Here is a 23,957-nt window from a genome sequence, read left to right on the forward strand (position 1 = left end):
TCCTTGCCCAAGCAGCCCCTGAGCAGAAGGTGGCCACCTCGGGGCACATTGCGAAGAGAAGGCAGTTCCCATAATGAGAGATGGTACTGGTCATTTGTGTGACGCCCCTCCCACCTCAAGAGTCCAGAGAGACAGACTGAGTGGGAGTAGCTAGAGGATGGGGTCAAGACTTGCTGATCTTGTCAGATGACAGTGGATGGGATGGAGTGGGAGGGTCTGGGAGGGAGATCCTGAGGAAGGTGGGCTCCCCAGAGAGCGAGTGGCCTTGAGAATTTGGGAAACGGCTTTACACATGGGAGGTGGGGCATGGGGACCTGACAGCTGCTCAGTTCTGTGAACTTGGTTCCAAACACCTGTCTTCTCCCTTCCCTGGGGCTTGCCTCAAACCCTGACCTCCTTGCCCCAACCCTGGTCTTTGGCATAAGGGTCATCATTGGGATTTCTTGCTTGTCTCCTTTCCCATTCAAATGCAAGTCTCACCAGGACCAGCACCTCCCATGCAACAGGTGCCAGCTAGGGGCAGGGGAGACAGTGGGCGGGATGGCAGTGTGGCCTTCACAGAGGCCGAGAGACCATCCGAGAGGTCTGGGTTGGTGGCCACTGGATCTGGGTTACAGAGGGGATGGTGGTGTGTGAGACACAAGTGCAGGCATAGGGAGGACCCCCAAGTAACTTCCGGTGGCCTGTGAGGAGAGCACCCAGGTCCTCCCCAGACCATGTGGCTGGCCATCAGACCAAGGTTCCCAATACCCAGGAAACCCACAAGCCTGGAATCCTGTGCCCGCACCATTTCACGTGGGGGCTGAGGGCTATTCTTGAGGGAGAGGTGGTGAGGTGAGATGTCACCAAAGCAGGGGCCAAAGGGCAAGGTCAGTGCAGGACTAGGACCTCTTAAGAGAGATGGAGACACTGCTGGGAGACCCTCCTCCTGGCTGTGAGGAACCAGGACAGACCCCACTGGCGGTGAGGTATTGCCTCATGCTGCCCCTCTGTCCAAGCAAGTGTGAGGACGGGATGGCCTTCTGGGGACAGCAATAGCTCCACATGTTTGACTCGTGAGCTCCCACGCAGAACTTGTTTCATGGAGAGAAACTCAGTGTTCACTCAGGTGTTGACACTTGCTGCTGAGACATGAGGATGGGCCTGGGGGCAGCAGAAAAACACCCCCACCACCAGCCAGCTTGGGGTTCCAGGGCCTGCAGCTTAGGAGTACGCCATTTTGTCAGTAATAACACAAGTTTTATTGGGAATTGGGTTTCTGGGTGCCCTGTCAGATTATCATAAAAATGGACTCAACATAAAGTAATCCTGCAGACCCCTCCAGGACGATGCGGCCCTGCCCTTCCCAACAGGTGCAGACCCCACCCCACCCAGCACTGTTGCAGGCAGTCTCTGCACCCACTGCACCCACCTCCTGCCAGGTGCCCCCACCATACACTGGGGCATGAGGGGCCGGGGCATCCCCACCAGGCAAGGGTCTTGTATTTTTAAGGCAGTCAAATTTTGCAGCCTGGCTCAAGGCCAGCTCCTCGGGCCACTGGGCAGCAAAGACCTTGTCTGGTCCAGCCCAGCTCCAGACCTGCATTTGTCCCCAGAGGAGGGGAGACCCTTCACTGCGGCTGGATACAAAGTGCAAACACGCGGCTCTTCCTGTGTTTGTTAAAAAATCAGTAAAAATGGAGGCTCAGAGCCTGTGACGTCACAGCCCTCAGTCCTCATGGCGTCTTGGGGTTGTGGCCCCCGGCTCCCGCAGGCAGAGGGCACATCTGAGGCCTTATTGCTGTGTGTGGGGCCAGGCAGGAGAGACGAAGCTGGGCCTTCTGACCGGTTCCAACTGCCAGCTTTACCAATGCAGCATTTATTTTAAAATTAACTTAAATTAAATTAAAAAAGACAAATTGCATCACCAGGTAGTTTTCTGATTAAGGGCGCGCCATGGCTGGGCGGCAGCAGCGTCACACGGGGCCATTTAGGGTGGCTCCTGTGGGCGGCGGCATATCCATCTTCCTGCAGGAAGAAGGGTAGGGGGTTGGAGCCGATCAAGGCCCAAGGGTACCCGCAGCTCCCTTCCCCTGGCTGGACCTGCTCACCTGTCCTTTGTCACTGACCCCAGGGTGGCCACTGTGGAGACAGCTGGGCTGGCCGTGGGTGGGGCTGTGGTGGTGATAGCCACCATGGGCCCCGGGGGGATGGCCATAGCCAGCACAGGAGAGACTGCCGGGGTGGGGCCAGCCATAGCTGGGGCAGAGGTCACTTCTGCAGGTGCAGGGGAGGCGAGGTCTGGCAGCATGCTGGCACCACACTCAGCCCTGTGTGGAAGACATGGGCTCTGGTGACCTGGGCCACCCCCAGGGCGGCTCCACACCACAGGCGGCTCAGGGGCCGCACTTGGGCAGGCGGCTTTGCCCACCCCACACCCCCTTAAGTTCCAAACACCAAGAACAAGCCGCTCATCCACAGGGGCCTCACCTCCTTCCAGGCAGCACATCCTGAGCTGGTCCCGCCATGTCTGGTCTCTTTAAATGGTCCCCACTCCCACCTGGTTCCAGAACATGTTTCCCTTGGTGCTCCCAGCAACCCTTGCTATTTTGTGGACCACGCGGCCCAAGGAACTTCCCTGGACGGCCCCCAGGCCATGTCTTCACAGAATGCTTCCTCCCATGAGGTGCAGGCCCTCTTGCTGCAACCCAGGAGGAGGGGGAACCCACAGCTCCCCACCCAGCCCACACCTGCCCAGCACTTCCTGCCACTCCATGTCAACTCCAACCTTACAAGGACCTCTGGGAGCTGGCGCAGCCTGTGCTGGGGGAGGCCAGGACAGCCTGCTGTCCAGCCTGGCCACTGGCAGCATAAGAAACAGACTCCCTGAGAGCCTGGAGATGCAAGCCTGTGTGGGCCAGGGCGGCCCTAACTGGGGCACAGCTGCAGGCTGCCTGGGCCCCAAGGGCTCCAAGCCACAGATTCATGCAGACAGCCCTGTGGAAGCAGACAGCTTGCTTTCAGAATGACATTACCTGCTTTTCAGAGCAGAGTTGGTTTTGAGGGGCTTACAAAAAGGTGTTAACAATTTCAGTGATTCTAAACTTTAGGAAGGAACAAAACCACTCATAAGAAGGAATGAGACAACCCTGCTCCCGCTCGCCCCTCGCCTGGCACATGCTTCGCGTGTATCACAGCGTCAGCATGAACCTGGCCCCTCTCAACAGTCGCTAATGCAGCCTTGGCCCTACTTCCTCAGGGCTGCGCCCCCGCTGCAGACCCTGAGGGCAAGGGCTGGCAGAGCCAGCCAGGTCCTCTGGGGTCCTGGGGACAAGGGTGCTGTGAGTGAGATGGACACCTACCAACGGGGTGGATTGAGCCCCCAAACCACGAGGGACCCTCCAAGGCCACTGGGGTGGGAGAGCTAGTGGGGCCTTGCAAGGCTCCAGCCTTCCCACCTGTGGGGGAAGGAGAGCCTGAATGAGCCTCCACGCAGCAACAGCCACCCCGTGTGCACGATACCACCACTTACCACTCCTATCCCCTCCACATGGGGTCTGGCCAGGGACCTGCCCCCTTGTCCCTTCAAGCCTTGGCTCTAACACCACCTTCTCTCTCACATCCCTGCCAGCCCACCTGCCACTTGTTCCCTATTTTCCACAGCACACCACTCCTCAAGCTGTCCTCCCACCACCACCCAGCTCTGGAGGGGTCATCTGTCCATCAATGGATTCCAAAGGCCTGGACCTTCTTCCTGTGTGTGAGGTGGAACGCATGGGGCTGAGCTTGCAGGGAGGACGTCCCTGGTCAGGCCTCGGATGCCCCAAGTGAAGTCGAGACAACCCCAACCTACTGCCCAAGTGTGTCAGGCATATCTCAAGTGCCTGGTTGAGGTGGGCATGTGTCTGGGACTCGGCACACGCAGGGTGAGATAAAGGCTGCGCCCCCCTCCCCACCATCCCAGGCAACCCCAGATCCTGGGGTGGTGGCTGAGCCTGACCAGAACCCCACAAAGCTGGTTGTTTTCTCCAACGAGGCCAGTAGGTGGGGCGGCTCCATTCCCAAGTCCCTGGGGTGGGACATTCAGGCCCTGTGCTCTGTCTCAATGACCATTCACAAATGAAGAAGCACCCTCCCACCCCCGGCTTCCACTTAGACGAACAAGTGTCCCTCCGGTGAGAGCCGGCCTCCGTGGAGTCACAGGGCCACCATGGCAGCAGGGTTGGCCTGCTCCAGGGCAAGCAGAGTGCTGGAGACAGCCAGACCTCCATGTGCACCTGGGGCCCTGCGCCCACCCTGGCCTGCACACCTGGGGGCTGATGTGGGCAGTGGGGAGGCCTCCCGGCCAGGAACAATGCTAACAGCCTCCAAGGCACCAACCACCTTCTGCTCATCCTTGTCGCTGTTGGAGGCCACCAGGGAGGCCTTGCTGGCAACACACACATTCCAGGCACATGGGGAGGCTGGGCCAACTGTAAGACAAGGAGCCAGTGATGTCTGGTGAGGATAGATGGGGCCACAGGCATGGCTCAGGGCCCCCAAACCTGCGTGGAGCATGCGACAGCTTCAGCCTGCAAAACTGGGACAGAACCTGTCCCACATCCTGCCTGCCACGTGCATGTGATCTGCACATTCATAAGAAGCATAAAAAGGGACAGTCCCCATCAAAGGGAGGCCCCCTACTCAGCCTCGGGGCTTCTAAGTCCCACCCCACATGGCCCTGAGGGAGTCTGGGGGCTTCCAAAGGCCAAGGGCTCTGAACAGGCCCCAGAACGGCCACTGAGATGGCACAATACACGTGTGTGATCTGTGCTGAGAACATGGCAGGGCTTGGGGAGACTGGCCCAGAGCGGGAAGGCCCTCACTCCCTGGCAGCACAGACCTGTGTGGGCCAGTCAGACCTGAGCTCTGAGGGCAGCCTGATGACCTTGTTGCCTATGCTTGGGGCTGAAGGGCCCCCGTCTGCACATGGCTGCTCCAGTCCCCTAAGCATGACGGAAACCCCAATATCACCAGGGAGACAGGGAGCCCCCAAGGCCTTAGCCATCTCTTCCTGTCCCTGCCGTGGAGCCATTCCTACTCACCAGTTCTCTCTCGGCCCTGGTTCGGGCCACCCTGGGCATCGCCACGGCCTCTGTCCACTGGGGAGCTGCATCTGGGCCCCGACTCGGAGCTGCAGATGAGGCTGAGTCTGAGCCTGCACTGGGGAGATGCCACCCCAGAAGACAGAGGGGGTTGCCTCCCGGCCCGCCCAGCCTCACCAGCAGAAAGGCTGGAAGTCAGTGAACTTGGCCCAGCCTTTTTCTTCCAGAACTGAGGCGCTGGGGGTGCTGGCTGCCCACACACTGGAACCCACGTCCATTGCCACTCCTGGAGCTGGCGTCGTTGAGCTCACTGGCTCATCGAACATTGTCCACGTGGCACCTGCCAGGGGGAGATGCACTGGTCCAGGCCCCCTGACCAGCAGGTTGGCCCCACCCACCCTGAGAGCCCTGTGGCCCAGATAGGGCCAGGCATGGAGGCCCCACAAGAAGTGCCTTCACACCAGGGTGTGCTTTCACCGACAGAACTAGTAGACACCAGCCACCAGCCATGACGATGTGGCTGAGAGTAACTGCAACAGGGGCACAGGGACCACCAAGCGCTGAGCCAAAGCACCTGCCACCAACCCCATGTCATTGTAGTCACGGGCACAGGAAAGCCACCACCTTCAGAAACGTCTGCTTGAAAGTGCGTGCAGACGGGGTCAACGGGAGACCGGCCCATGGCAGCCCCACCATGCATGGGCCAGTGTACTAAATCCTCTGTCACCCCAAGTGTCCCCACCCAAGTCTCCTGCCCAGCCCTGACCACAAGCTCCTAGTGTCTACCTTCTGGGTCACCCTCCATGCGGGGACCTTCCTTCTGGGGAGTGGCCGGAGGGGTGCCTGCCCGAGCCGCATCCCCATCTGCTTCCGAGCCCTCCTTCCCATCCTGGCCTCCAGGCTCCAGGCTGTTCTTTGAGCAGCTCTCTGAGGTATGAGGGCCCCCAAATCTAGGGGGAGATGTATGGTCAGAGCAGCAGGCCCCCAGAGAGTCCTTTCCTGCATGCCCAGGGCATCAGAGCTGGGGCGGGACTGGGGTATACACACAGTGTCCCAGGGCCTCTCTGTTCCTCAGGGAGGCTTGGGGAAAATGGGTGGGCCCCATACCGGGCTCTGGCTGTCACTCGGGTGGTACAGTGTGTCTCTTTATCCTCCCAGATGTCATCATCCTCATCATCATCAAAGGGCTGGATGTGGTCACTGCAGCAGGCCTCAAACAGAGCTGCACTGGGCTGAGAGAGAAAGAGTGCCCACGTGGCCCCACCTAGCTCCCAGAGGGGCTTGGACAGACACAGGGTTTGCAGGATGGGGCCTGCCCAGCTTGGGGAGGCAGGGCTCCCACGGAGCAGCCTCTCCTACCCCTGCTGCCACCCACCACTATGTCCCCTTGTCCATCTCCAACAAGCCCCAAGCAGAGGGACTCACGCTGTCTTCGTCAGCGTCGATGCTGAAGTTGATCTCTGCGATCCTGTCAAAGGGGGCACTGCAAGAGAATGGAGACGCTCAGGATCTCGCTGCCAGGGCTGCCCTGGGCTTGTCTTGCAGACCTCAGCCGGCAACGTGCCAGGTGCTTTCGCTTGTACCCTGGAGGGACACCAGGCGGAGCTGCACTGCATGGGGGACACAGTGTTTCACAACGTGCCGAGGGGAGCCAGGCTGAGTGCCCCAGAGAGGGAAGGGGGAGGTGACGCCACATGGAACCCTGAGGGAGTCTGCCGCCCAGGGTAGGCAGTGACCAGGGCTAGAGAGGCAAAGGCAGAGCCCGAGACCAGGACTCCATGGCCACATCCAGGAATGTGGATGTTACTCCCAGGCAGCGGGTGTGATGTAATGTGGGTATAGCAGGTGGGCCTGGGACAGAGCTCTCCACACCTGCCCCTTGTCACGCTCACTTGCTTTCTTTCCATCTTTGGATAGAGCAGCCTGGAGGTGGCTCCTGCCCTGGCCCTCTCTGTGTCCCTGGTCTGCATAGGTGACAACCTGCCTTCCCTAAGGGTGTCTCAGGGGCCATAGGGGCCACGCTTGGCTGAGCCCCTCTCACAGCAGCTCTGCATGGTGGGACACACTTGGCTTTCAGCTGAGGAAATGGCATGAAGGCCTTGAGGGCCAGGCAGGACCAAACAGCAGGCCTGGGACCTGGGACTGTGAGCAGAGCCTAGCTCCTTCCTAAGCAACTGAAGACAGGGGAGTGGGAGGGTAGAGGCTCAAATTGGGGCTGGGATGCATGGGGGCGGTGGTGCTGAGTGACATAGGATGCCCACTGGAGAAGGGTTGGCGGGGTGGACAGCCAGGCCGTGGCAAAGATGGCCACAGCCCCTGGCATGTCCTGGTGGGCTCACTTGACACTGTCGTCTTGGTCTGCAAATTCCTCGTCATTAAAGCCAAACTGATCCACGAAGGTGGCCGTCATCTGCTGGACCTGGTACTCCGAGAAAGCCTGGGAGAGATGGGCATCTCAGGGCAGGCCTCAGACCTGAGCTGCTCTTAGAAAAATCTTGCTTGTGCTTCAGGAGCTTCTCCCAGATCCTGACCACTCAGGGCACCGGTCACATGTGGTCACATCTAGACAGCCTTATTTAACTTTAAATTTTTCCAACATGTCCCCAAGAGTCTCATCAATATGAAGTGGCTCTGGGGGCCTCCCCTAGTGAAAGGGTGAGTGGAGGCTGCACCCTCGTCCCCCTCCCTGCACAGGCCGTGTGGGGATGAGCACCTCTCCCTTTGGCTACTTCCCATGGCAGGCTGGTGAGACGCCATCAGGAAGATCTAGAGGCCTCGGCGCGGCCAAGGCCGTGGGGAAGGGCCTGGCCGAGGGTGCGCAGGGCCCGGCCACACGCACCTGCTGCAGGGACAGCTCGTTAGGGAAAACGCCCTCCATGTCCTCATCCTCACTCGAGGGGTGAAGGTGGTGGGTGCTTACCTGAAACAGCCAGAGCGGGTGGGCATGAGCCCTGCACCCCAGGGCTGGTGCCTAACCTGCCCCTCCCTCAGTGCAGGGGAACACTGGGTCTCAGGCACAAGGAGCCCTCTGAGAACACACTAGGGCTCCTGATGTGACAGGGAAGGGACCGAGGGGCCAACACCAGCTCTGCTCAGAGGGCCTCGGGAGCCCTCACTCTCAGCCAGGCTGGGGACTGCGGCAGGAGGGGTCTGTGTCCAGACACCAAGTAGAGGCTCTACCGCTCACTCCTGGGCCACACGGGCCCACATATGCACAATCAGCAGAAAGGAGCATGCCCCCCAGGCATGGCGCTGCCTCTGTGGCTGCAGCGTCAGCCGGCGTCACGCGGCACGAGGAGCCGGGCCCCTCACCAGGTCCACGGCGTTCCTGCGGTTCGTCTCCCTCAGCGTCTCCTCCACGAAGCTCTCCCAGCGCCCGCGGCAATCCGCAGGAAGCCCTACAAGGGAACGTCACCTGGTGAAGACTGGGGACAGAGCCGGCAGCTGCACCCTAGTCCTGCAAGGGTGTGGGAGGGCCCCAAGGTGACGTCTCAGGGCTGCTAGAAGGGAAGAAGGCTAAGGCAGTTGGGGGTCAAGAGGATACATGAGGACTGAGACTGACCTCAGCAGGTGGCAGAGCCCTGAGCGTACCTGGCACACAAGCCAACCCCAGGAGCTCCCAGACACAAAGAACACACAGAGCAAGGTTGCCATGGAAAAGCAACTCACAGGCCCACCTCAGCACAACCCACAAGCCTATGTGTGTCTATTTTTCTGAGGAGGCCAGAGACCGAGAAAGATTCATGGTCCAGAAACAGATCATGGCAAAGAGCTTCCTGCTTGCTCCTCACCCCCAACCTGGGCTCCCACCCACTCTGGTCTGCCCTTGTTTTGTGGACGCACCTCCCTGGGCCCGCACGCCCTCGTCACAGGTGCCAATAGACCAGTGGGCCTGACCCCAGTCCAGAGACCACTGAGAACACCCCTTCCTTCCGTCCTGGGAGGCCACCTGGAGTTTCCTCGGCTCACACCTGCCCCTGTGACCATGCCTGAGATCACCCAAGGGGGCAACTAGGAGGCCAGTCCAGTAAGGCCACAGGTCTATGCCTGCCACAGCCACACCTGCTGCATGACTGACTTGCCCGTCTGTGGTGCAGCTTCCTCAGCTGCACAACGAGGACAAACCCCAGCACCTGCCCTAGGCCTGCTCCAGGCTCATAACACCCATGGCCTCCAGATGGAACCCTAGCGCACCCCGGCAGCAGTGCGACCGTCTTCTCACACACCCTGTGGGGGCCTGCTACATGGCACTCACTCCTTCGTGCAAACACCATTCACTGAGCACAATCATCCATCAGAACCCTTGGCCAGCCCTGTCTTCAGGCCCCCACACAGGGCTGGGGAGAGACTGTCCTGGTCGTGAAGCTGGTATGACAACCACCCCTCCTCCCCGGCCCTCGGGGTCCTGGCCTCTGTGGGTGGTTGCCTTCCATCACCTCAGGCCCTCCTCCACTTAACCGTGAGCACTCTACCTCCTGGCCATCTCTGAGTCCACCTGCCTGTCTCCCCCGAGCTCCTGTGCCTCTTGGCACCCTGGCACACCCTGCTCAGGCTGGCCTAGGCATCGTTCCCCCCAGAGATGCCACACGGGCCCTCTGAGCTGCCTGCCTTCCCCCGTCTGAAGTGAGACCCCCTTGGGTCCCCCTTAGCTCAGCCTAGGAAGCCAGATGCCCAGGAGCTGCACACTGTGTGCCCAGGACAGTAGAGGGCCGGGAAGGGGCATGGGAGACAGGCCCTCAGCTTGGGGGGTCGGGGCAGCAGCCCTGGAGCACCATGCAGAAGGCAGGCTGAGGGCAGAAGAGAGGCCCAACTAGGAGAAGGCTGTGTCTGGCTGGGCCCTACACCTGCTCTCAGGGAACAGAAGCCCCTCCCCTGCTCCCCAGACTTCTGCCAGGAAGGTCCCCAAAGCCACCTGAGTTGAGAGCAAAGCTAGGCTGTGGAGCAGGAGTGTGGGCATTGGGCAGGACTGGGGGTGAACCTGGCAACGCTTGTGCTTCTGAATGCCGGCCTGGGAGGTCTGAACTGCCCAACAGGCACCTGACAGGGTCTCTGGCAAAGGAGACTGCCCAACAGAGCTGCCGTCTGGGTGAGACTCAGGCCTACCCCAAGAGGAGATCCCATGAGGTGAGCTGACGGTCCTGGTACCAGTGCAGTTATCACCTGCTGAGGGACCGGAGAGCAGGGGGCAGAGGGCAGGAAGCAGGGGGCCGGGGAAGCCTCAGGCTGCGACACCCAGAACAGGGCTCCCGCTACCAGGAAGGTGACGAGGGCAGGAAAGGCTCACCTCGGATGATCTTGCTGATGTGCGTCTGCATGGGGCCCCTCTCCAGGTTCTGCACCACGGCGTTGGCGATCCGGGTGAGGTGGCCCATGTTTCCACGCCTCATGCCACCCGCTGCCCTGAAAGTGACGGCAGTATCAGGGTGGCTGCCCGGCTTTTCTTCACTGTGTGTCTACCCGGGCCCCAGGCCCTGCCACCCACAGCCATCCAACTGTGGCTTCCTCTCCACAGGCCCTCCACCCCCTCAGGCGAATCCCTCCTCACAGCCTTGTCTGCAGGACATGTTTCTAGAGACTCCAAGCTCACTCTCAAGAAATACTCATGAGGCAGACACTGCTCCTACCCCCACTTTACAGATGAAAAAACTGAGGCAGCCGTGGGGCAAGAGCTGAGCCCAGCACTGTGGGCCACACAGCTCACGTTCCCCACGCTGCACTGTGCAACCCTCCACGCCAGTGGGGCCTGCTCAGCCTCTGCCTGTGCTGCAGGCCTGGTCCAGAGCTGCACCACTCGACACGTACTCAGACACCTCTGGCTGTCCCTACTCCCAGAGCCCCTCCCAGCCCCACCTAGAGCCGAGTGACTGACCCAAGGGAACACCCGGTGAAGCAGAAGACATAGATTAAAATAAAAATGCATCCCTTCTACAAGTGCTGACCTACTGTGCCCCAAGTTCTTGGGAAGATCAAAAACAGACACGGGGCCCAGAACTGGGCAGGGCCAGAGCGGGGCTGCCACCCAGTGGGCAAAACAGCAGGAAGACAGTGGATGGAGGGCTCTCTAGCTCTGCATGCGGCCTCCCCTCACGGAGCTCTATGCCTGGAAGTGCACATCCTGGCTTCTCTCCACCTGTATGTCCCATGCTGCCACGAACACATGGCTCTGCTTAACCTCTCATCCGTCACACACACGACACCACAGAAAAGCAACTCTTAAAGCCCAAGTTGGTAGGAAGAGCCTCAGATGTAGAATGTTTCCCTGTCCAGAGACGCAGCATTTGATCACAGAGCACACAGCTTGCTCTCCACCTTGTTCTCTCTCCTAAGAGCCTGAAATGACCCCAGAAGAGCGACCAAAGGCGAGCTCTCCAGTCAGGGAGCCCGGCCTGACAGGGGAAGGGGTCAGGAGAGAGCCTGGCGGGACCAGCCCAAAGATGAGGCTGGGATGAGAGTAGGAGGCCTTGAGCAGCTGTCCAGGGTGCAGGAGGGCTGGGCTGAGGCTGGCTAGGGCCAAGTGTCCAGGCTCACAGGCCTGCCCACAGCCCACTGTGGGTCTTAACCTCAGTGACAGTGGTGGTCCTCCCCTGACCAAGCCACACATGCGCAGAACGTACAAGAGCAGGCTCAGCACAGGGCCTCACTGGCTACCACAAGGATCAGGCTCAGGGGAAGGACGGATGGCTCCATCCTGTACAGTGTACTGTATATTCCAGAGCAGACACAAATTGGTGGGTTCAGTAAGAACAGGACGGGAGGGATGAAGCAGCTGAGGTCAGAAAGCAGCACTCGGCAGGGCAGAGCAAGGGTGGGGCTGCCCACACTGGACCCTGCAGGCCACACCAGGGACCTAGGTGGTCCAGACTTTCAGGCAGCGGTGACAGCATCTGTGTGTTTCAGAAAGATCCCAGCTGTTCACATGACAAGAGGCCCGGTGGGGAGGGAAAGCAGCAGGAAGTGGCCTGGACACTCCTTCAAGGGTCTGAAGGTTTAGTAAGAGAAGTAGCTGGTGGCTGGGAAGGGGAGATGGGAGGATTTGGGATGCGTTATAGGCTTAGGATTGGGGTCTCTGCTGATGGATGGGTGAGGGAAGAGGAGGGTGAGAGGGCCCAGGGAACCAGGGGCTAGTGCAAGGCAGCAGCGAGGAATAGGACCAGGACCGAGGCTGCTCTGACCACGGCCCAGGCCCCACATCACTCTGCCCATCTCTCCTGGTCGACTCCTTGTGCCCTGGCCTTCCCCAGGCAGCACTTATAGCTGATTCCCCAGCAGCAGGACCCTCTTCTTGAACCCTTCCCTGGCCGCCTGGGGCCCACACCAAGCCCTCAGGTGGACCCCCTTGCAGCACGCTGGTGGCTCTTACTGTGTGTGGTCATTGGCTTCCCAGGCCTCCAGGATCCTCTGGACTAGGCAGCACTTCTGGAACAGCTGGGGGACAGGCAGCACTGGTCAGGGTCTGTAAGGCTGCACACTCCCCTCCATCCACCCCTGGACTGAGTGGACTTAGTAGGCAGTGAGCAGGCACATCAGCACCAAGTTCTCTGTGGGTGGTGACACCTTTACAGCCCAGTCCTGAGGTTCCCACCAAACACCAGGACAGGCATTGCCCAGGCCCCAATAGGTGCATGCTGCTGAGAGCCCGCCCAGTGAAGACCAGGGTCACACAAGACATTCCTGTTCTGCTCGGCCTCCTCCTGTCTCTCCATCACCTCCTCCTCTACCTCTGGCCACTCTCCCACCTATTCTATCCAGAAGAAAGGACGGGGGCCCGAGTGCTTTCTCTCACCTCGAGGTCCTGACAGGCTGTCTCCTGTCCCTGCCATGTTTTTTCTGAGCCCCAACTCGTACATCTATCCCACACGTGGCCTCACTATGTGGATGGGGACCCTGCTGGCTGCACAGCCCCTGCACGCTCCCACCCGTGTGGCTCTCATCATTGAAACTGCCTGTCCCTTAGTGTTTACCCTTGGGCTGTGATCCAGCTCAAGCCTGCACACCACAGGTAAAAAGGACACTTGTCAAAGGCAGGCAGGAGTGAGGTCTCTGACCAGACACCTAGGGGCCCCCTTTCCAAGCCTCTGTTCCTGTTGTCCGAGTCTCGTAGCCAGCAGAGGGGCAGGGCCGTCCCCTCACAGCCCTGGCCTTCTCGGGGAAGCGTTCACAGGTACGCTCCTCAGCACAGGGAGGGGGTTCTGTGCTGCTTCTTCCTGCTCCCGGCACCCAAGACCTTGCTTCCCTCCTCTCTTCTTCAGCAGACACTTACTAAGGCCTACTCTCTCCTAGGCACGACACTAGCTGTTTTGGAGAGAGAACAAGACCCAGTCTCGGACACCTGGTGTGTGCCTGCTCACAGCCCAGGGAAGAGCCATGTGAGCGCACAGCTGGGTAGTGGTCTCACTGGTGGGCTTTGTGTGAAGTGCTCACGGACAACTAGGAAAGTGCCAGGTAAAGAAGAAAGAGAAGAGTGTGCATGGAGGATTCATGCCCACAGTTTCAAAAAGTACAGAATCCCAGACAGTTTCCCCATGAAATGCATTCTCTCTCTTTTTTCTTGCATACTCCCATCACGGCCTCATCCTGAGAACAGCAAACCCAACATGGCAGAATGCCTGGAAGGAGGAAGCTCCAGGGCAGCATCCAGCTGGCTCCCTCCCGCTTCTGGTGGGCTACAGCCCACAATGGGCCAGATCAACGTGGTGCAAACGTTCCTCCCACGCCCTCACTGTACTAGCACTATGGCCCTGGCAAATGTGGACACTTTCTTTGTGATTTCCTATCTCATGGGTAAAAGGAGGGCAGCAAACCCATGTCACAGGAGAGTCAGAGTAGAAAAAGCACAAGGGCAGGGCAGGGAAGGCCACAGATGGCTTGCTTCAACATTAACATCCACACAGGCAAGGCAGGGCTCAGCACACAGGACACACAGCGACACACAGAGCCCGCAGCGACACACAGGACATGCAGCAATATGGAGGACACTGGCTGAACTTACATGGGTCACCATTGTGTTCTCGGGGTGGCCAGCGGCAGGCTGGGGGGCCTCTGAGTCCCTGTTCCCAGGCAGAGGCTCAACCCTGCTCTGGGGTCCACTGGCTTCTGCCCTGTCCTCCTGGGCAGTATGGGAGAGAATAGCGGCTATGCATAGCTCCACTTGGAAGTGCAGAAAGTTATTCCAGGTATACTTAAAAAACAGGTCCTGGGTAGACAGATGAAAGAGGAAGGTCCTCAGACTGGTCTTCTGATGACGGGCCCACAAGAGCTAGGGGCTCACTGGTGTCCTAGCGCACCATTCCCACAGGCTGTCTCCTGGCTGTCTGATGGCCAGGCAGATGCTGAGGGCATTTCCTCAGGATCGTCTCTCTGTTAGGAACCTTTGCAAAGAGCCGCCTGCCCTTCCCTCTCCAGTCTGCTGCTCTGTTTCTGTCTCATTAATCTCTGCTCTTATCTGAATACTTCCTGTCTGTTTATCCCTTTGTCCTTAGATGCTTAACTCATTAATTTTTAGCCTTCCTTCTTTTCCAGTGTGTTTTTAAAAGGCTGTACATTTCCTTGTAAAATCCACTTTAGTTAAATTCTACACATCTTGTAGTATTTCTGTTATTCTTCCTTTATGATTTTTGTCTTTGACCCATGAGTTACTGGAATCTGTGTGTTAAATTCTCAAATACCTAGCGACTCTATGGAGGAGGGAACATGAAATCAAGAAGTGCACACTCCCCAAGGGAACCTGGAGGAGCCCAAACCTAAGCTGCACAGGCTGAAGCCCAGAGGAGGCCAAATACAGACAGCTGCACCCCTTCTCCCACAGCCTCTTCCAGACTGGGGCGGGGGACACAGCAGCCTGGCCCTGAATCTCTGACCCCTTAAGCCAGTAGGGAGGTACTAGTAGGGTAGGGTGACACAGACATGCCTATCTGCGCCCCCATGGCCACCTCACACAAAGCAGCCTGTGTACCAGGCCCTCAGCTACCTGCAGAGGAGGAGGAAGGTGTGTGAAGGGTGGAAAGATGGGGCAGGGGGATGGGGTATAGACTCCACCTTGGGATAAGAGTTTGGGCCCCTCCTTCACATCAGGGAGTTGGGGATTTGAATAAAGGCAGGAAGTCCACCTGACTGACACAGTTCTCCTACACAGAAACAGTCTTGAATCCTGGCTTCACCTTCGCTGCCTGTGTGACCTTGAGCGACCTTGGAGGTGGCTTCACTGTGTTACCTTATCATCAACACAGAGTCACATCCACCTCCCAATAAAGAAAAGCCCAGACCAGACAACTTGACTGGTGAATTCTCCCAAACATTTAAAAACGAACTGACAATACCAATCTGTCTCAAATTCTTCCAAAACTTTGAATAAGAAGGAACACTTCCTGATTCTATGAGGCCAGTATTACCCTGACACCAAAGCCAGACAAAGATATCAAAAGAAAACTATGGACCAACATCCCTTATTAACACACATGAAAAATCTTCAACAAAATACTAACAAACCAAATTCAGCAGTGTATTAAAAAGATTATACACCGTGACCAAGTGGAATCTATTCCTGGAATGCAAAGATGGTTCAACATACAAAAATCAATCGATGTATTACACTGTATTAAAAGAATGAAGGACAAAAATGACATAATCATCTCAAGTGATATTGAAATAGCATTTGACAAAATTCAACACATTTTCTTGATAAAAACATTAACAGACTTAAGAACAGAAGGAAACTTCCTCAACATGATAAAAGGCACCTATGACGAACCCACAGCTGACATCATACTCAGTAGTGAAAGACTGAAAGCTTTTCCTCTAAGATCAGGAACAAGGCAAGGATGCCTGCTTTTACCTCTTCTTTTTTGTTTTGTTTTCTTTTTAGGAAGATTAGCCCTGAGCTAACATCTGCTGCCAATCCTCCTCTTTTTGCTGAGGAAGGCTGGCCCTGAGCTAACATCCATGCCCATCTTCCTCTACTTTACACGCAGGACGCCTACCACAGCATGGCCTGACACACAGTGCCATGTCTGCACCTGGGATCCAAACTGGTGAACCCCGGGCCGCTGAAGCAGAGCGTGTGCACTTAACCACTGTGCCGCCGGGCTGGCCCCTCACCACTTCTATCCAACACAGTACTGGACGTTCTAGCCAGAGCAAATAAACAAGAAAAAGAAATAAAAGGCATCCAAACTGGAAAGAAAGAAGTAATATTATCTCTTTTCACAGATGACACTACCTTACATGTAGAAAATTCTACAGATTCCACATAAACTATCAGAGCTAATAAATAAATTCAGGGAAGTTTCAGCATACAAAATCAAGACATAAAAATCAGTTGCATTTCTATACACTAACAATGAACAATTCAAAGAAAAAAATTAAGAAAATAATTCCATTTACAACACCATCCAAAAGAATAAAACACTCAGGAATAAATTAAACCTAGGAGGTAAAAGACTTCTACCCTGAAAAGCATACAACACTGCTGAAAGGAATTAAAGACCTAAATAAATGGAAAGCCATCTGTTTTAATGGATTGGAAGACTTAATTTTGTTAAGATGACAATGCTACCGAAGGCAATCTACAGAGTCAATACAATCTCTATCAAAATCTCAATGGCATTTTTTTGTACATATAGAAAAACCCATCCTAAAGTTCATATGGAATCTCAGAGATCCCCCAAACCCAAAACAGTCTTGAAAAAGAAGAACAAAGTTGGAAGACTCACACTTTCTGATTTCAAAACTTGCTACAAAGCTTCAGTAATCAAAACAGTGTGGCAGGGGCCGGCCCTGTGGCCGAGTGCTTAAGTTTGCACGTTCTGCTTCAGCTGCTCAGGGTTTCGCCAGTTCAGATCCTGGGCACGGACATGGCACCACTCATCAGGCCATGTTGAGGTGGCATCCCACATGCCACAACTAGAAGGACCCACAACTAAAATATACAACTATGTACGGGGGGATTTGGGGAGAAAAAAACAGAAACAAAAAACAGCATGTCACTAGCATGAGGACAGACATACAGATCAATGGAACAGAAGAGAGTCCAGAAATAAATTCTCACATATATGGTCAATTGATTTTCAAGAAGTGGCCAAGACCATTCAATGGGGAAAGGACAGTCTTTTCAACAAACGGTGCTGGGAAAACTGGATATGCACATGCAAAAGAAGGAAGGTGGACCCTCACCTTATACTACACATAAAATTTAACTCAAAATGGATCAAAGACCTATTAGAGCAAAACCTATAAAAGTCTTAGAAGAAAATGGTGAAAGCTTCATGACAGTGGATTTGGCAATGATTTCTTGGATATGACACCAAAAGCACAAGCAATATAAGAAAAAAAGATAAACTGGACTTTATCAAAATTAAACACTGTGTGTGTCAAAGGACACCATCAAGAGAATGAAAAGATAACCCACAGAATGGGAGAGAATATTTGCAAATTATATATCTGATAAGGGTTTAATATTCAGAATATATAAAGAGCTCCCACAACACACACAAAAAAAAAGCAACCTAATTCAAAACTGGGCAAAGAACTTGAACAGACATTTCTCCAAAGAAGATACACAAATGGCCAACAAAAGCACATGAAAAAGTGCTCAATATTCCTAGTCATTAAGGAACTGCAAATCAAAACCAACATGAGATATTACTTCACAACCATTAGGATGGCTATTATCAAAAAAGCAGAAAACAAGTGTTGTTGAGGATGTGGAGAAATTGGAACCCTCATACATTGCTGGTGGGAATGTACAATGGCGTACCCACTGAGGAAAACAGTTTGTTGGTTCCTCAAAAAGTTGAACCTAGAATTACTATATGACCCACCAATTCAACTTCTAGGTATACACTCAAAAGAAGTGAAAGTAGGGACTCAAACAGATATAACCATGTTTATAGCAGTATTATTCAAAATAGCCAAAGGTGGAAGCAACCCAAGTGTCTCTCAACCAATGAACAGATAAAATGTGGTCTATTCATACAATTGGATATTATCCAGCCTTAAAAAAGGAAGGAGATTCTGGCACAAGCTGCAACATTGATAAACCTTGAGGATATTATGCAAAGTGAAATAAGCCAGTCACAAAAGGCTAAATACTGTATGATTCCACTTCTACGATGCACTTAGAGGAGTCAAACTCATAGAGACATAAAGTAGAATAGTGGGTGTCAGGGACTAGGGGAGGGGAAGGGGGATTGACAGCTTAAAGGTCAGAGTTTCTGTTTGGGAAGATGAAAAAACTGTGGAAATAGTGGTAATGGTTATCCAACACTGTGAATGTAATTAATGTCACTGAATTGCTCACTTAAAAATTATTAAAATGGTAAATTGTGTGATATATATTTTACCACAATAAAATAAAAGTAAAAAGGGGGGGAGGGGAGAGAGAGAAAATATTTTTTTGAAGAGAGGAAAAGGAAAGGTCTCATAATTGCCCCCTGATCCATATCTGGGATTTTACAGTCACAGTAGTGCCCAACTGACTTCTAAATGCTGGAAGAACTTCGCAGGCAGTTGGTACCTCAGGTCCAGTTCCAAGGCAGACTCCTTCCAGGATTAAGATGTAAATTTCAAGAAATTTCAGCTTCCTGGGAGCAGAGGCCCAAGGACAAGGCCCAAGAGAAGCATGGGGACTGCATCTGCCCGTGGTGCACACTTATGGCAATGCTCCCTTCCCAGCAGCACACTCCTTCCACAGCAGAGCCTGCTGTCCACAGCCAGTGTTGCTCTGCTGTCACTCAGACTCCAGACACCCAGGATGGCTGAAGGCAACTGGGTGGCAGAAGCTGAATGGAGGGGCATTTCCCACTGGCTTTGACAAAAACTGCTAGGTGACCTTCCACTGTGGGATACCAGGAACTGCTCTTTTAGGGCATTTTATGGTGAAGAGCTACAATGAAAGTTCTATCTTAGGTCAGAAACCAGAAAGAAGATGGATCATACTACCCCATTCCCTCAAAGAGGATTAGAAATCTGCCCTCTGCTTTCAGGGAAATTCTCTGTGAGCCTGCACCGATGGGAGTCCACTGTCATTCAAGCCTGGGGTGGGTCCAGGAAATGGCTTCTCTGCCCAGACTGTGCCTGTTCTAGGACTAAACCAGAGCCTCCCCTTGGGCAGACCCTCATCCAGGTGCTGAGGGCCAGCTGCCTGCCCTTGATGGACCCTGTCCTGCTGCACCTACCCTGGACCATGCAAGAGACGTGGACAAACAGGCAGGGCTGGCAGTGGTGCCCACTCACCAGCAGCAAGCCCATGGTGTTGAGTCGGCAGAGCTCCTGGTTGATGCTGGGGGTGTTGGTGTGCAGCAGTGCAGCCATAAGGCGGGCACCATGCAGACGGGCATTCCCCAGGGGCTCCTCCAGCACACCGATGGTGGTCAGGATTGCTTTTTTCTGCAAACACAGAAGCCCTGCCCAGTTGGAGCCTTGCTATCAGCGTGGCCACTCCTGGCTTCTCTTAGCTCAGGTGCCAACTGCTTAAAGGGCCAGGGCTGCTACTCCATGACATGGCCCAGCCTGGGGAGAGTAGGGGTGTGTGTGTGTGTGTGGGGGGGGGGGGGGTTCCTCAAGGCCACACTGCCTGCAAGAGGAAATGAGGAATCACTGGGGTTAAGAACCTCACTGCTCCCCTCAGGGCCTCACCAAAGAGTGAGTGAGGGTAGTCTGCTGCTCCCAGAAGCCCAGGGCATTCTGGTCTCAGCCTGCCAGCCCAAGAGATGTGTCCAAGATGGGGTTAGCTCTGTCTAGGGACACAGTCTTGGGACATGGAGCTAACAGACACTCCATGAACACTATCGGAGACTGATGACAAAGCCAGCCTTGTCAGACTGGATGCGGGTATTTTCTGATCCTGCCCATGTAGCAGAACACATCTACTTTTTCATTAATGGATTGTTTCAGAATCCCTGCCTTCATGAAGCTTACTTTCTAGTGGGGGAGGCAGACAATAAGCAAGTTGATAAAGAGATAGTACAGCAGATCATGGTGGGTGCTAAGGAGAAGCACCAAGGATAGGGGAAGAGGCTGTGACTGGGGAGAGGGGCTCACAGCGGGTGGGAGGGCAGCCCTGGGTGGCAACTGAGGGACTGAAGGTGCTGAGGGAGTGAGCCCAACTCAATGTGAGCCAAGCACTGCTCAGAGCTTCTGAAGTGAGCAAAGGGCCTCCTCTGGGACCCCGTGACCCTTGGCTGGGTGCCCCCAACTCAAAGGCAGGTCTACAGTGAACTCTCGGGCTCTCAGGAGACACCCTATTTCAAAACACAGGAGTCACCTGGGGGACTGCAAACTGTCCAACTCCCAGGCCTCACCTAAGAGCAGAGATGGCCAGTCAGTAGACCGGGGTCTGAAAACACACCTCTGGCATCTGCCTGGTGGTTCTCAAGTCAGGGTCTGGGAACAGCAGTGTTTGAATGTATTCACTCATCCTAGATACACTGTGGGGTCCTCTGCTTGCAAATCATGCTAGCCTACAGTCTCCAAAGTCACCCAACAGCTATTTAAGGTCATCTACCTTTGGAGGGCTGAGCAGAAGCTGGTGGAAGTCCTTCAGCCGTGGCTCAATGCCGTGCAGGATGCTGCCACTGACAGTGCACAACCTCTCCAGTCCCTGAGAAAAGGAGTCCACCAAGCCCTCTGTCCTGTGGATGAGGAAAGCAGAAGATGCAAACACAGGGGACATCTCCACTCACGGCTCAAGAGAGGTTTGGTGACTGGTACAGAGAGAAGAGAATGGAGCCAAAGGCCTTAGGAAACATTCCAGCCAAAAGCGCCACCCCTTGGCGGCGCCCCAGATGGCCTGGTGGCGCGCCACACTCACTGGAACCATCTCTGCTCCCCTCCCCCTGCTCTGAAAATACTCACCCTTGTCCCCACTCTTCAGCTGAGAAACAGCAGACAGGACTGACCCCCACTTTCCCTCTGGCTTTTTCTAGCTAACCTCTCTGAGATCTTTATTTAAACACTTTTTCCAATTATTAAAGTAATACATGACCATTACAGAAAAAAAAACTTTAAATAAACAGAAGGATAAAAAAGCTGTTTTCCTAATTTTTATGCTGTCCCGCCAGTGCAGACAAGGCTGGGCAAAGCCCTGAGAAGAGTCCTCACTTCCTGCAGAAAAGGCCCAGGCTGCCTGGGCTCATGAAGATGAAGAAATCTGTACTCTGGAGGCCTAACGAGAGGAAGCGATGATAGCATCATAATTGTATTTTTAGGTAATAAACTAATAAGTATATATTGGGTACCAGAGAAAGAAAGAGAGAGAGAAATTGCTAGTAATCTTATTACCAAGATTAAACCAATTTCTTGTCATTTTCTTGTTCTTTAAAAAAAAAGTAAGGGCTATCAGTATTGGGGGCTACAAAGAAGTCCCCTCCAGCATAGGAAATAAGGGAACTGCAGTCACCTTGGGAGTCAGAGCACTCGCACAGCAGGACGGACAGAGCAGACAGAAGCACACATGCACACACCCCCACATACCACACACACCCCACCACACACACACACCATACCAAAAACACACACACCAGACACACCACACCACACCCCCCAACACCCCACACCCACACACCACACAAACACACCATATCAAAAACACACACACCCACACCCACCACCCAAACACACCATACCCAAAACATACACACACCCCACACAAACACACCATACTAAGAACACAAAACATCACATCCACACACCATACCAAAAACACGAAACACCACACACACACACACCATACACACACACTCCACCACACCCTACACACACACACACCATACCAAAACACACACACCCCACACCACATACACACACCCACACCACACCACATATACACACACCAAAAACACACCACACCCCCGTCACACACCATACCACAAACACACACGCCACACACACACCCCACCCACACACCCCACCCACACACCCCACACCAAGAACACACAAACCACACACACACCACACATACACACACTAAAACCAAAAATACCACACACACCTACACCCCACACACACCCCTCAAACACATACACTACACACACACACCCACACACATACCCCACATACCACACCACACCGCACACCACATACAAGTGCTGTGGGGACTCATTGGGACAGCCCTTGGGGAAACCCACCGGCTGTATTCTGCAGATGTGCCTATAACACTCTGCAAAGCGGTGATACTAGGTGCCTTCAGGCTGAGGTGGGAACACCATTGATGGCGAAGCTCAAAGGGGACTTGGCCAGAGCTGTAAAGTTTACCTTTTCAACAAGGAGAGTCTATCCATGAGATTACTTGCATAACTAAAAATTAGTTAAAAAACACAAACAACACACCTAGACCGCTCATTTGGGCCGCATGTCACTGAGGTGTCACATTCAGCTCTCCTGCAATGTTTTCCATGATGAGAGACACTCACCCAGCCCGCCTTGTTTCTAACAAGGTAAGTAACACCTGAGTCCCATTGACGAGGCAGCTCTCAGTCTGATCTCCGTCAAACATGTTCGTCAGAAGCTGTTCCACGCAGTCCTGCCTGTCAGACACACACGGAGGTCACTGCCTGGCAGAGCAGACACACAGACAAAAGTCCAAAGGACAGTCTCTCCTCCCTGTGGAGGAGCAACGCCCTAAAACCCAGAAGGGCTTCACTCGGGCTGCAGGCCAGGCCCCCAAGGTTCTCACGACACTCCTGCCCCTGCTAGCCCAGAATCGCTAGACCTGCCAGGAGACCCCTGGATGCTCCTCCCCTGAGAAATAGGCCCATCAAGTTAACCCTGGAACAGGGTGAGCATTTCTGAATCAGAGGAGGTGGCAATGTCTCCTGGTACTCAGAATAGGGCTTGGAGATGTCCTCACAACTCAGAAAGACCCCCAGCACCCACCCAGCCAGGCCCACCAGCGCCGCGGCCGGCACTCACGACTCCAGCACTGTGAGGAGGGGGTCTGGCTCCGGAGCCTCTTGCAGCTGATTGCCCTGCTCTCTGCCCAGCCTGACGATGTCACAGAGAGTCTGAGAAGCATTGGACTGCCTCTGAAAAGAAAAGGGGAACACAGCACTCCCTCAGGGCCAAGCAGAAATGTCAGCAGAGCCTGCCTGCTGGACAAGCAGCAGTCCTACTGCTCAGTTCTTTGAAAGATGATGAACTCTCTCTAAACTAGTTCATTTCAGAGATGCCTGGTCTGCCTTTCCACTGTGGGCATGCAGACCTGGTCAGCCTTTTCAGCTGTACTGAACTATCCCCAAGAGTTCAAATGGGGCCCTCAGTGGTCAAAAACATCAAACAAATACCACTCTATCCCTTGGACCAATTTTGAGATAGCTTGCATATGAGACCATGTTACCGACGCTGTATTTTAAATTAACAAGTAGCTCCTAATTTTCAGAATGAGTCCTGTGAGCTAATGAAAACATGAAAGTTGCTACAGAGAAAACAAATGACTCAATTTTTCTAAGGAAACATGAACCCTGTGAAAATGGCATCTCTGATTCAGGGCACTTGCTGACAATGCAGGGGTATTCTATGGGGTATTTAAATGATTATGATTACAGAGAAACTCAGCCCCTCCCTCCTTGTAGGGAGCATCAGAACACGCAGCCTCAATGTGCACGCTGTGGGAACACTGGGCTAAAGGAAGTGCTCGCACAAGTATTTGAGGGAAAAATGAAAGCAGCCAGCTTGGTTCTGTGGCCTCACATCTGCCTCTGGGCCTGGGAATGGGCCAGTCAGCTCAAATGCTCACCCTTGTGGAGGGGCATCCTACTTTCCCAATCGGGAGCACAGAAACCCTCACCTGGCTGGCTGGCTGGCCCTGTGGGCTGACAGGAACAAAAAACAGTATGGCCAGGCAGCAGCAAAGGCTCAGACATGACTTTGCACCACTGGTCTCAAAATTGCTGAGGACAGCAT

The 23,957-nt window shown here is 54.5% G+C and overlaps 1 protein-coding gene across 10 annotated transcripts in view; it reads right to left on the reverse strand.

The window, feature by feature from the left end:
• Positions 1-220: 220 nt before the first annotated feature.
• PPP6R2 (protein phosphatase 6 regulatory subunit 2) overlaps positions 221-23,957 on the reverse strand; it is a 100,134-nt gene continuing 76,397 nt past the window's right edge. For 6 of the 10 annotated variants that reach the window (XM_046646156.1, XM_046646157.1, XM_046646162.1 and 3 more), the window contains 18 exons: positions 22,968-23,080; positions 22,469-22,582; positions 20,563-20,689; positions 19,293-19,445; positions 14,053-14,256; positions 12,424-12,488; positions 10,348-10,463; positions 8,376-8,461; positions 7,903-7,983; positions 7,403-7,500; positions 6,489-6,546; positions 6,171-6,295; positions 5,850-6,013; positions 5,241-5,403; positions 5,064-5,152; positions 4,289-4,451; positions 2,091-2,309; positions 224-2,007 (listed from right to left, as the gene is read on the reverse strand). In XM_046646156.1, the coding sequence (XP_046502112.1) occupies positions 1,956-2,007; positions 2,091-2,309; positions 4,289-4,451; positions 5,064-5,152; positions 5,241-5,403; positions 5,850-6,013; positions 6,171-6,295; positions 6,489-6,546; positions 7,403-7,500; positions 7,903-7,983; positions 8,376-8,461; positions 10,348-10,463; positions 12,424-12,488; positions 14,053-14,256; positions 19,293-19,445; positions 20,563-20,689; positions 22,469-22,582; positions 22,968-23,080 (2,190 nt within the window). In that variant the 3' untranslated portion in view covers positions 224-1,955. Of the gene's footprint in view, positions 2,008-2,090; positions 2,310-4,288; positions 4,452-5,063; positions 5,153-5,240; positions 5,404-5,849; positions 6,014-6,170; positions 6,296-6,488; positions 6,547-7,402; positions 7,501-7,902; positions 7,984-8,375; positions 8,462-10,347; positions 10,464-12,423; positions 12,489-14,052; positions 14,257-19,292; positions 19,446-20,562; positions 20,690-22,468; positions 22,583-22,967; positions 23,081-23,957 lie in introns of all 10 variants that reach the window. The other 4 variants (XM_046646158.1, XM_046646160.1, XM_046646159.1 and 1 more) reach the window with 4 other exon arrangements.

Source organism: Equus quagga, chromosome 19 (genome assembly GCF_021613505.1).
Source record: "Equus quagga isolate Etosha38 chromosome 19, UCLA_HA_Equagga_1.0, whole genome shotgun sequence".
NCBI lineage: Eukaryota > Metazoa > Chordata > Mammalia > Perissodactyla > Equidae > Equus > Equus quagga.